General features: G+C 34.1%; 1 protein-coding gene across 1 annotated transcript in view; it reads right to left on the reverse strand.

The window, feature by feature from the left end:
* Window positions 1–1,205: 1,205 nt before the first annotated feature.
* LOC121409687 (ATP-dependent DNA helicase Q4-like) overlaps window positions 1,206–12,934 on the reverse strand; it is a 35,563-nt gene continuing 23,834 nt past the window's right edge. The window contains exons 16-19 of the mRNA XM_041601595.1: window positions 11,768–12,079; window positions 10,294–10,471; window positions 2,143–2,284; window positions 1,206–1,507 (exon numbers count right to left, since the gene is read on the reverse strand). Of these exons, the coding sequence (XP_041457529.1) occupies window positions 1,274–1,507; window positions 2,143–2,284; window positions 10,294–10,471; window positions 11,768–12,079 (866 nt within the window). The 3' untranslated portion in view covers window positions 1,206–1,273. The remainder of the gene's footprint in view (window positions 1,508–2,142; window positions 2,285–10,293; window positions 10,472–11,767; window positions 12,080–12,934) is intronic.

The following is a 12,934-nucleotide window of genomic DNA, read 5'->3' on the forward strand; positions in this document are numbered from 1 at the left end:
TTTTCGAACGCAATTTTTTCTGGGCTTCATTTTTGTAACATATCACAGACACAGGTGACAAGTGTGACCTTCCAGCTCAGATTTTTTAAAAGTCAAACTAATGTTAACCAATCACTTTAACTCATTCTATGACATCAACAAACCCTGTCGGTATCACACCAAAAGACGTTAAAGATGGGAATTGCTGCTACCCTGTTTGGCATTCAATCATTCAAGGGATAGAGCTATGTCGATATGGCGCTGCTAAGTGGTTTGGACTTTCTTATAAGAAAATGAATAACACACTATAATTGGTATACAATATACTAATACTGACATGATGTCTCTCCTTGACAGGTTTCAAGACAGGAGTCCTGTGACACAAACTTAAAAATATTGATCATTAAGTTGATTTTGATTAAAGATTGTACATTGTGGTTAATGCAATCAATCATGAAAATTTCAAGACCTGGGCTCCGTAACACAAAGGTTAGCGATTAATCGCTAAATGAAATGGCCTATCAAGATCATCGTTGCATGTGCATTTTACTCAGTAGACTGACTAGGAACCAATCAGAATTGCTCTTTCAAATTAGCGATCAATCGCTAACCTTTGTGTTACGGGACCCAGGGGCCTGTTTCATAAAGCTGTTCTTAAGTTACGAATGACTTTACACAAGACTTGTGACCCTTTCTTATGCTACATGATATCCCTATGTAACTGGTTCCAGTCGTGCGTAAAGTTATGTGTAACTTTACGAACAGCTTTATGAAACACCACCCAGGACCCTCTTAGCACAAAGCATAGTGACCGATTGATGATTGTACATTGTGATCGATACAATCAATCGTGCAAATTTGTTGTACAATCAATTGCAAAGTTACTGCCCGAATTCTCAAAAGTGGTTTTGAAATCCATCAGTTGAACCCATGGTTTATGTGGATTTCCTGTATAAATTACGCTTATCTACCAGGTATATTGAAATTTTGTCAGTGTGCAACACTGATGCCTGTTGCCATGCTATTTTGCTCATGAGTCCAATTTTATGAAGAATGGACTCATTAATTCAAAACAATGGGCTCATGAATAAAATAGCATGGATTACAATGGCAACAGGCCTGAATTTGGTGCACTGTGACAAAAGAGAACATCAGAATTGGTCATTTTTTAGTATACTCAGTAAATCAGGCAAAATTTATATATGAAATCTGCATAAAACATGGGTTCAACCGATAGTTTTCAAAACCACCTTTGTGAATCCTATGTGTCTGATGACAAGCCTCAAGCCGTTCATCATCTCATCCTCATGACCTCCTCATTAGCGATCCTAATAACAGCCCTGAAATCAGCCTCCACATGGTTCCTCCAGAATCGTCTATCCCGGCCCCAGACTTGGGCTGGGTAGCAGGGGCTGGCTATCCCCTGGAGGATGCGCGCAATGGCACGGCCGGTGAACGTCCTATCGTGATTGACGCTGATGAACTGACGGATGGTCAAACGGATGCGCCCCTCCTCAGAACCTTCCATCTGTGCAGGGAACATAAACAAATCAAGTCAATTAGATATTATTCCCTTTTTGTTTTTGGTGGAGATGGAATGGTGAACACAGGGGTTTGATGGAATATGTTTTTACTAAAATTATTTGATTTGGTAAAATAAAATCATGTTATTGTGCTTTTTTTTCTGTTTCTGTTTATAGTAACTCCCGTATAAACTCCGCAGGACAACTATTTGCTGGTAAACGCCAAGCTGGTATATAACCTTTTACCTAGGAAACATTTTACATCCAGACCACCGATTCTACATTTAGATGAATCTGTCTAAGTCAAATCTCTGGAAATCATTTTCTCTTTATAGAGAAATTCAATCGAAAAAACTCATGCTTTGAAAATTCTGGTCAGAAAATCGCTTTGACTTTGGAAATTATTTGAATTGTAGAAGGGTGAATTATGGAGATTTAAGAGTAGTTTTTCAGTTCTGTAATAGGCAAAAATAATATAAAAACAGGGTCAACTAAACAAAAGTCTGCAGAACTATTATACCATTTGCCTTCATACATTAATTTGAATAAAATAATTAAATACTACGTCTGTAAAGCACTTATAAACATTCCAACATATTACATGCTTTTTAAAATCTGATTATTGGCTGCCATATCTAACCTTAGATGTGTCCTTTTGACTGCGCTGTATCTTGGTTAGATCAAGTTCCTCTGTGAAGTACTTGATCAGCTCTTGTCGGAGGTGATCACTGCGCTCTATATCTACCTCATCACAACAGTCCATGTAAGATTTCTTGGAGATACTGTAAACAAAGGAATTTAAATCTGTTACTTTTGTTACAGTAACTAAGTAAAACTAAAATTTGTTATAAAAGGAGAGGTAAAATATAAGCCAGTTTTTCAGTGAAATACTCAATGAGCCACCATAAAACTCTTGCAAGGTAGACTTTATTTCCAAATCAATTCAAAACACAAAAAAATGAAAAACAATAGTTGTTTATAATAATAGGTTAAACAAAACACAGCAAAAAATACAATTTAAAGGAGAATGAAACCTTGGAACAAGGTAGCTTGTGTGAAAACAGAAAAATCAAAGAAGCAGATCAAGGAAAGTTTGAGAAAAATCGGACAAATAATGGGAAAGTTATGAGCATTTGAATATTGCGATCACTAATGCTATGGAGATCCTCAAATTGGCAATGCGACAAAGATGTGTGATGTCACTTGTGAACAACTCTCCCCACTACTTTAGTTTATATTTCACTTAAATTGCCACTTTTATCACATCTATCAGTAGATCATGTGTTCTTGATTTGATTTTATTGTTTACTTCTGCAATTACATCATTCGTATAGAATACATTTTCCATAACATAACAAACATAGTATATTGATAATTTTTTTGGCATGAATCATAACTAAATGTACTAAAATTATCATTACAAACAAAATTGATCTCATACCAAATTAGTTAACATTTACAATTTGCAGGAGAAGGATTGTCATCATAAGCAGATTGCTTGAAAAAATGACAACCCCAGGTTAAAACTCATTGATTAATATAATACATTAATACAGCAGAATCGATACACAGTACATTTTATGAAAAACAGCAGTAATCTAATTTGAGCATTGAAGATGGAGATGATAAGGATGAAGATGACGGTGAAATGGTGAAGATGAAGGTGATGGAGAGGATGATGATGGTGATGATGCTTTAATGACACAACGAAACAGAAATTTTACTTCAAATATTCTGATATCAACATGGATTTAACGTTTGCTTTAAATGAGTAAAGGGACGTGGATCTTTTTATAGATTCTGGTAGAGAGTTCCACAAATCAGGACCATGGTGTCTTATGGATCTCTGCGCAATAAGCAATTTGGGGTTGATTAAATGGAAATTAGAAGAGTTCCGCGTAGGGTATGAATGGATAGATGTGTTCATAGTATAAAAATTGTGAAATGAAGGTGGGAGCATGTTATTTACGTATTTGAACATAATCAGTAAGCTTTTAAATGAATTTATGTCAAAAATAGTTAGAGTCTTTAGTTTATGGAATAATGGATTTGTGTGTGATAAATATTGCGAATTAGTACAAATTCGAATTGCTTTTTTCTGTAATAAATATATTGTATTGATTTTAGTTTTTGCACACGTTGCCCAAACTATATTGCAGTACGATATATACGGCAATATCAATGAATTGTAGAGTAAAACGAGTGTAGTATGAGGAATTATGTTTTTCATTTTGTAAAGTACACCTACGTTTCTGGAGATGTTAGTAGTTATACAACGTATATGTTCATTCCAATTTAAATTTTCATCTATTGTGACACCTAAAAACTTTGTTTCTTTTTTCCTTTTGAGTGGAATATTATCTATGCTTATGTCGTATGGAAACTCAGTAATATGTGAACTTGTATGCTTAAAATACATAAAGTTTGTTTTGTCTATATTAAGTGATAGCCTATTACATTTAAACCATAAAGATAGTTTAGGTAATTCACGATTAAATGTATCTACTAAAGTTTCTAAGCTAGTGTGTGAACAAAAAATGTTTGTGTCATCGGCAAATAATACAAATGACAATAAAGGCGTTACAGTAGTCAAATCATTAATATATATAAGGAAAAGTAGGGGGCCAAGGATCGATCCTTGTGGAACTCCGCATTTTATTGTCTGAAAATTAGAAGAAATATTATTGTGAGTGACATATTGTTTTCTATCAGTCAAATAACTCTCAAACCATGATAGTGTGATTCCCCGAATTCCATAATTTTCAAGTTTTTTAAGTAAAATCTGGTGGTCAAGAGTGTCGAATGCTTTGCTTAGGTCCATGAATACTCCTATTATGTGTTCTTTATTTGTCATTGCATTTGTAATTTTATCGTATATTTGTATTAAAGCCTGATCAGTTGAATGCCCTTTCCTGAATCCATATTGGTTTGAATTTAGAAACTGAAAAGTATCTAGGAACTTATAAAGTCTTTTGTAAATAATCTTCTCTAATATTTTGGATATGCTGGGGAGAATAGAAATAGGCCTATAATTTGTTATTTCATGTGGATTGTCTTTTTTTAAAACAGGATTTACCTTTGCAATTTTAAGGGGATCTGGACATTTACCGGTGCTGATCGACAGATTAAAAATATGACACAATGGAGTGACAATATAATGTATGATCTGCTTAAGGAGGAAAGTACTAATTCTATCATATCCCTTTGATTTGCTGGATTTGAGATTTTTTGTTATTTCAATTATTTCCTGAACATTTGTGGGGTTAAAGAATAGGGAAGAATTGATGGGTGTGGGAAGAAATTTTGCAAAACTTTGGTTTGGTCTGGCAAGGTTGTTTGCCAAAGAGGGTCCTATGTTAACGAAAAAGGAATTAAAGGTATCAGCTACATCATCTGAATTTATTGCAGCAGCATGAACTGTGAAATTGTCTTTAGGTAATACTTTGGGTTTCTTGCCAATCAAATCATTGATGATCTCCCATGTGGCTTTCATGTTTGATTTAACTTTGTTAAGTTTCTCGGAATAAAACAATTTGCGAGAAGCCCGAATTATATTGGTTAGTCTATTTCTATAAGTTTTATATTTATTTTTGTTTTGAATAGAAGGGTTCTTTAAAAATGTCTTGTATAGTTTATTTCTGGTATGTATGGATCGTAGAATAGCTTTAGTAATCCATGGCATTTTTGCTTTTCTTTTTTTGATAGGTGATAGAGGAAAATTTTTATCGTAATATTTCTGCAATTTTTGGTTAAAATTTGTGTAAGCAATATCTGAATTTGACTCATTAAATACATCTAACCATTCCTCAATCGCAAGATCACTTTTAAACGATTCAATATTTATTGGGGATTCTTTACTATACATTGTAGATTTAGGTGAATTTTCTTTTGAAATATCATTATCACATAATAAGAAAACCGGTAAATGATCAGCTATATCAGATATTATTAGTCCGCTGGAAGTATCTCTGTTTAGTATGTTTGAAAATATGTTGTCGATAAGTGTTGATGAATGGCTATCAATTCTGGTCGGTTGATCTATGTGGGGATAATAACCAAATGAATGCATAGTATGTAGGAATAAATCGTTGTCATTATTTTGGGATAACAGGTCAATGTTAAAATCACCCATTAGATATATTTGTTTATCTTCTTTTGTTATGGTATGAAGGCATATTTCAAGCTCTTCGCAAAATAAATTTGCATTGCCATGAGGGGGTCTGTAAACTAATCCAATAATTATATTTTTGCCTTTCGGCTTCATGATTTCTAAGAATAGAGTTTCACTTTGTTTTAATGATATTTCTTTTCTTATTTTAAACTGCAAATGTTCATTGATGTAAAATGCTACACCACCTCCTCTTTGATCTTCACGATCTCGCCTTATAAGATTATAGTTTTGCAAGTTGAATATGTTAGGTGAATTATTATGAAGCCATGTTTCCGTGACACCGATAATGGAGAATTTGAAATTATTTAGAGTAAAGAGTAATGATTCCAATGATTCAAAGTTTTTGTTCAAACTTCTGGCATTAACGTGAAGCAAACTGAATTTGTGTTCTGTGTCTCTAAATTTAGAAGTAAAATCTTCAGTTGAGTAATATTTATTACATGATGCATTGTTTGTATTGAAAATAGAAAAAATGTCTATGTCATTACTCGTGAAGAAAAAATGATATTACCAAGATTTTAAGATCGAAGATATGATAACTGATTTGTATGTAAATTTTCTGTGCCGGAACAGTATGATGATGATGATGATGGTGGTGGTGATGATGATGATGATGATGATGATGATGATGATGATGATGATGATGATGGTGGTGGTGATGATGATGATGATGATGGTGGTGGTGGTGGTAATGATGATGATGACAATGATAGCAAATCATACGGGAGGTCAATGAAGTCCTAACCTGCGAGCATCTGGCCACCTTAACGTTAACAGAAAGTAGAACCAGAATTGTTGTAATCACAAAAGTGAATAAAGAAATGAAACCTGTCTAAATAATTCTATAAAAATCTATCGATAAACCTTAGTCAAAGAACCAAACATAAATTAAAAAGAATAGTAAAAATCGGAATACATGCAGTGTAAAATTGCGGGTAACAGATCGATTAAATTCAGTACAGGTATTAAAGAGTATTTCTTGTTGGATTACAATTAACGAAATTAAGCAAACATGTGGTGCGAGGCAAGGCTAGTACAATGCCTTTGAGAAAAATGGATACAGAGACAGTTATATACTAAAGTGATTTAAAATAAATACCACTAAGCATGTACATGCAAGAATATTGACAGCAAAAAGTATTCAAAGGTTCTTTCGTATATTGAAAATAAATTAGACAAATTGTTTTTTCCTACAACATTACAATAATTAGCTATATACAGTACCTAACAAGTATAGCTACATAGATCATTCAACGATTACGTACACAAAAATATCATAATGAGTAAGGTCACTGACACTTTAACATTGATTTTTTTTTTCTTTTTCTTAAATTTAGTATCCATTATTATAAACAAAGCAAAGTACATGTAACTACCTGTAATCGGTTGCACAAGTTCGACTGACTTTACCTGTGTTGTAATGTTAAATTTTGTTATGTATTAATTTAAAAGATTGCAATATCACAAAAGGCAAAAAATAAATCAGGCATCAAGCCGTCCAGAATGCAAAGAGTGTACATAATGGTGAACTTGGCAGCAATCGATTGCTGGAAATCAAATAGTAAGCCATTAATCATGAAAGTTATTTTCTCAAGAGTGAATTCCAGCAATCGATTGTAAGTATTTCTTCAGCCATTACATATTTTGAATCATTATGTACTTTAATGAATGAAAAAATGTTGTCCATTCAATACAAAATGGTTGAGAAATTCACCATAAGTCGAAACCCATACATGGCAACATTACAAAAATAACTTGGTACTTTTTTATCACTATATTGATGTAAATTTCGTTGGTAAATTTATAAGTGCTAGTAATCGATTGGAAGTATTAAACTTACTTCGGCAAACAGGCTAAAACCAAAACAATCCAAAACATGTACAGGCACACATCCTGGATATTTTTTTTTCTTTTGGTGTATGAAAACATATAGACCATTTCGTAAAAAAGATTGAGAAATTCACCATCATACGAAAAGCACACATGGCAACATCACAACAGGTAAGTTGATACTTTTCACTTTACACATATTCTATATTGATATAAATTTAGAATAGAATTGATTGAAAATAAGTCGAATCGCCTACATGGTTAAGACCAATTTCCTTTACAGATATAAATTTATTGAGGTATGTTTTCAACGGAAATGATGAGCAATATAATCAATACACTAAATGCTGAAATTTTGGTCAGTATCGATTAAACTTGTCTGATGGTGCTTCATGATGGTAGCTTGGTAAGATATATATTTTTAGAACAATCCATTCTGCATTAACATGATTATATAATAAAGCGGATTGATTAATATAACACAACTCATTAGAAAATGTCGTCACTTATATTTAGTATCCATTATTAGAGGCAAAATAATGAAACGACCTATAATCGATTGTACAAGTTCAACCGAGTCTACCTGCATTGTAATGTTAGATTTTACTACGCATTGACGTCTAAGATTGCAAGATCGCCAAAAGGCGAAAATAAAGAAGGCATCAAACCATCTAGAATGCAAAAAGTGTATGGAATGGTGAACTTGGCAGCAATCGATTGCCGGTAATCAAATAGCAAGTCATTAATCTTGAAGGTTATTTTTCAAGTGGAAGTTTCAGCAATCGATTGTAAGTAATCGATTTGTTTAGCCTTTACATATCTTGACAAAACAAAGTAACTACCTGTAATCGATTGTACAAGTTCAATTGACTTTACCTGCATTGTTATACTAAATTTTGCTACGCATTGACTTCGAAGATTGCAATATCACCAAAGGCGAAAATAAAGCAGGCATCAAGCCATCTAGAATGCAATAAGTGTATGAAATGGTGAACTTGGCAGCAATCGATTGCCGGTAATCGAATAGCAAGCCATTAATCTTGAAAGTTACTTTCTCAAGTAGGAGTTCCAACAATCGATTGTAAATATTTGATTTGTTTAGCCTTTGCTGTTTTGAATCATTAAGTAGTTTAATAAATGAAAAAAAAGTGTGTCCATTCAATACAAAAGGGTTGAGAAATTCACCATAAGTCGAAACTCACACATGGCAACATTACAAAAAGTAAGTTGGTACTTTTTTATCACTATATTGATGTAAATTTACAGGTGCTAGTAATCGATTGGAAGTATTCGACTTACTTCGGCAAACAGGCTAAAACAAAAACAATCCAAAACATGTACAGGCACACATTCTGGATCATTTCTTTTCTTTTGGTGTATGAAAACATATAGACCATTTCGTAAAAAAGATTGAGAAATTCACCATCATTCGAAAGGCACACATGGCAACATCACAACAGGTAAGTTGGTACTTTTACCTCGACACATATTCTATGTTGATATAAATTTATGATAGATTTGATTCACAATAAGTCAAATCGCATACAGAAAATGATCAATTTTCCTTTACATATATAAATCCATTGAGGTAAGTTTTTAACGGAATTGATGAGCATTGTAACCAATACACTAATTGCTGAAATTTTAGTCAGTCTTGATTATACTTGTCTGATGGTGCTTCATGAGTATAGCTTGGTAAGATACATAACAAAATAAAGGACCTGTAATCGATTGTACAAGTTCAATTGACTTTAGCAATCGACTGCTGGTATTCGAATAGCAAGCCATTAATCATGAAAGTTACATTCTCAGGGGGGAATTCCAGCAATCGATTGTAAGTATTCAATTTGTTTAGCCTTTACATATTTTGAATTACTTTGTAGTTTAATAAATGAAACATGTTGTCCTTTCAATACAAAAGGGTTGAGAAATTCACCATGTGGCATCATTACAAAAAAGTAAGATTGTACTTTTTTATATATCACTATTTTGATTGACATTGGGAGTAATCGATTGGAAGTATTCAACTTACTTTAGCCTATAGGTCAAAACCAAATATCCACATTATGAACAGGAGGGAATGTAATGCAGATTTTTAAAGAATACATCATGGATAAAGTGTTTGTATCACAAGAAAAAGCAGGAAGAGACATTTTGAGGGTATTTTATAGTCTACCAAAAAGAAAGTTGTTCACATGTGACATCACACATCCTTGTCGCATTGCCAATGGGAGGATCTCCATAGCATTAGTGATTGCAATATTCAAATGCTTATAACTTTATCATTATTTGTCCGATTTTTCTCAAACTTTCTTTGTTCTTATTTATTTATTTTTCTGTTTCGACACAAGCCTACTTATTTCAAAGGTTTCATTCCCCTTTAACAGAAAAAAAATGCAGAGTATTTGAATGGAAAATGGTGTATGCGAAAAGCCAAGGTATGGCTTGTATAAAATACACCAATGAGATAAATGAAATAATAAGGTGATCCCTGCGTGCTACAACTACATCATCACAACAATCTTTGTAGGATTTCTTGAAGACACTGTAAAAAAAAACGTTTGAATCCATTTCTAACGATACGCGCCAGAAACTAAGGATAAATGAAATTTGTTATTCATATTATCACGTAGATCTACATTGGAAATTATCGAAACTAAAATTTCAGGGAAATAAATGAAGAAAAGCAAATTGAATGGCTCTTTGCCATGTGATTTCACAAAAATTCAAATCATTAGGGCCAATATTCCTGGCTTAAGATTCTGAATCACCATATAATATAAATATTACCTCTCCAGAGTTGAGTAGATAGTATCAAGTTGCCCTAGCTCTCTCTTCTCTAGGTGCATTACTCTCCCATAAAGGAAATCTACCACACCGTCTAGCTCCGCATCACTCAGGTTACCACGGCAACGGAATGAGAATGCAAGGTTTGAGAACTCCACCATCACACCAGTCCTCACCCAACCTGCATCAGATGAGCAAAGGAGATGAAATTAAAACTGTAAAAACAAATTTGTATCAACTAACCTCATGAAAAAAAAAGAGATGCAAGCGCAATTTTCAGGTGTAAAGGCCTGGTCCCACTGGCCGACAGACACAAAACATATTCATAACCGATACAGCATACAAGCAAAATTTTGGGGTGGCTCCATCCGTTTTCATCCGCTCCAGACAATGGACAAAATGGGCGAGCAATGAAATCGCAGTGGACGAATGCTCGATGGATATAAAGCGTATGAAACACGTATGCAAAGAGTACACATCGGATACATAGCGTTTTCCAACAGATGGCAAGATTCTTTTCCATTTTACATCCTCTCTGCATCTGTAAGTTCAGTGGGACCAAGCCTTTAGTTCATCTTTGGCTACATATTCTGAGAGATCACAGTAAATCTGATAAAATGTTTAAGACCAATCACAACATTAAATTACATTAGCACAATTGCATGTTAATTACACAACTATGCTGTTTGAAGCAATAGCCTGCGAGATGTCATTTGTTTAGATCTATTGCATGTGCTACACAAGTTAAAGGGGAATCCATAAAATGTTGTGTTCACTGTTGGTAAAGAGAAAAATAGTTAGAAAAGAATGGTGAAAGTTGAAAGAAATTGGACAAGCAATAAGAAAGTTATGGCTGCTTTAAAATTGAGATCCCTATTAGATTTCAAATTGGCAACTGGGTAAGTAAATTATGAAAGGGGCAAGGACAGGGATTTGTGGTTTCCCCTGGGGCAGTAATCTAACTATAATCCAGGTAGTATATTGTTTTATGTCCTCATGAAAGAAAAATATAATTTGAAGAAAAACTTTTTGGTGAAAAAATGACACTTTAGCCATTTATGTATTGGACTACATGGAAGAGAAGTCCTCGCCTCTCATCACTATGACATCACATATTCGGCCAATTTGAAGTCTCCATGGATATAGTGATTACAAATTGGTACAACTTTTGAAAATTTATAACTTTCTTATTGTTGTCCCATATTGTTCAAACTTTCACCAATCAACTTGTCTGATTTTTCAATTTCCTCTTAAAAACAAGTTTTCGTTTGGGTTGGATTCCCTGTTAAATAATTACAGTTTAACCTCTTCCTATTTGTTTTTGACAATATCTTGATAAAATGTATTATCATTTCTTTATGTTTCTGATTCCTTTAAGTGCCCTTTCATCAACTCTACATTGAAAAGTTGAATGACTAATGCAAATTTGTGCATCATCACCCTCATGTCCACTGCCATTAGTGTACCTCCTGCATACCTTTTATTTTATCATGCTTCCACTGCAACTGCCTAAGTTCTCTCTTCACGGGCGTAAGTTCCCATCCCATGGCACTTGCCAATTCAACCACATCAAACTCCAGCGTGGTCCTGCCCGTATCCTTCGAACTCTTCTTCCCGTTGATCCGCTCCCTCGCGAGCGCCGCGGCCACGGCTGGACTCTTGAGGGCGCACGCTCTCAGCTCTCGCGGGCCCCCGTAGAAGTTGAGCATGCAAGTGGTGTAGGTGTGTGGGCGTGTCACTAACCAGCGGTCCGGGTGGAGCTCTAGGTAACACATCAAGGTTGCTATACCTAGCATTGGGGAATAGACCAATATGCCTTTGTAGTTAGTTTGGGTCTAGCATGACTTCTGAGCATTAACAGATTTTTGCACTTGTATGTTCCGCATTGCAATAAAAAAATGAACAATTACCAAAATTTAATATGTAAATTAGTTGTACATGAATTATATAATCTTTCACTTTGCTATTTAGAGAACAGGTATTTTCCCCCATTTTTGATAGAATGAATGCACGAACTGTTAGAAGGAACAGAAGAAAAATTGGATATGGTAAATAAGTTTTCAAAGGGCATTGAAAGGTGTACAGATGACAACTGTGAGTTATACAAGCTTTAGTGCAGACAATATCTCTTGTTGAAATACAACAAAAAAAAGGGAAAATATAGAGAGAGCAAACTAATTGTTCTTGAAATTAATAGTCCTGAGAAGGACTATATACCTGGGCCCATTGCATAGAAGCTATTATATGACACCTAGATAGATCCTTGTCATTTGATTGGTTGTTCTATATCGATCATTTAGCCCATTTTACAATGATGTCATCAACCGTGCAATTTTGGATCCATACGATTTTGTCCATTGCACACGCGCACCGAGCCAATGATGCATGTTGTATGTACGTGATAATCAACAGATCAAGCTTGCATTGCATAAGCGTATTTTGCATCAAAATTCATAAATTTCATATGAAAAAGAATCTATTTTAGGTGTCATGTAAAACAAATAATGAATGTTCTTTTCATTCGTTCAATAGACAGAATGACCCATTCATCTCGGCTACACCTCGTTGGATGGACCATTTCATCTTTAATCTCATGAAGTATTCTGTCCATTGCACTCATAAACATTCGTTATTTGTATACTAT

Source organism: Lytechinus variegatus, chromosome 2, assembly GCF_018143015.1.
Source record: "Lytechinus variegatus isolate NC3 chromosome 2, Lvar_3.0, whole genome shotgun sequence".
NCBI lineage: Eukaryota > Metazoa > Echinodermata > Echinoidea > Temnopleuroida > Toxopneustidae > Lytechinus > Lytechinus variegatus.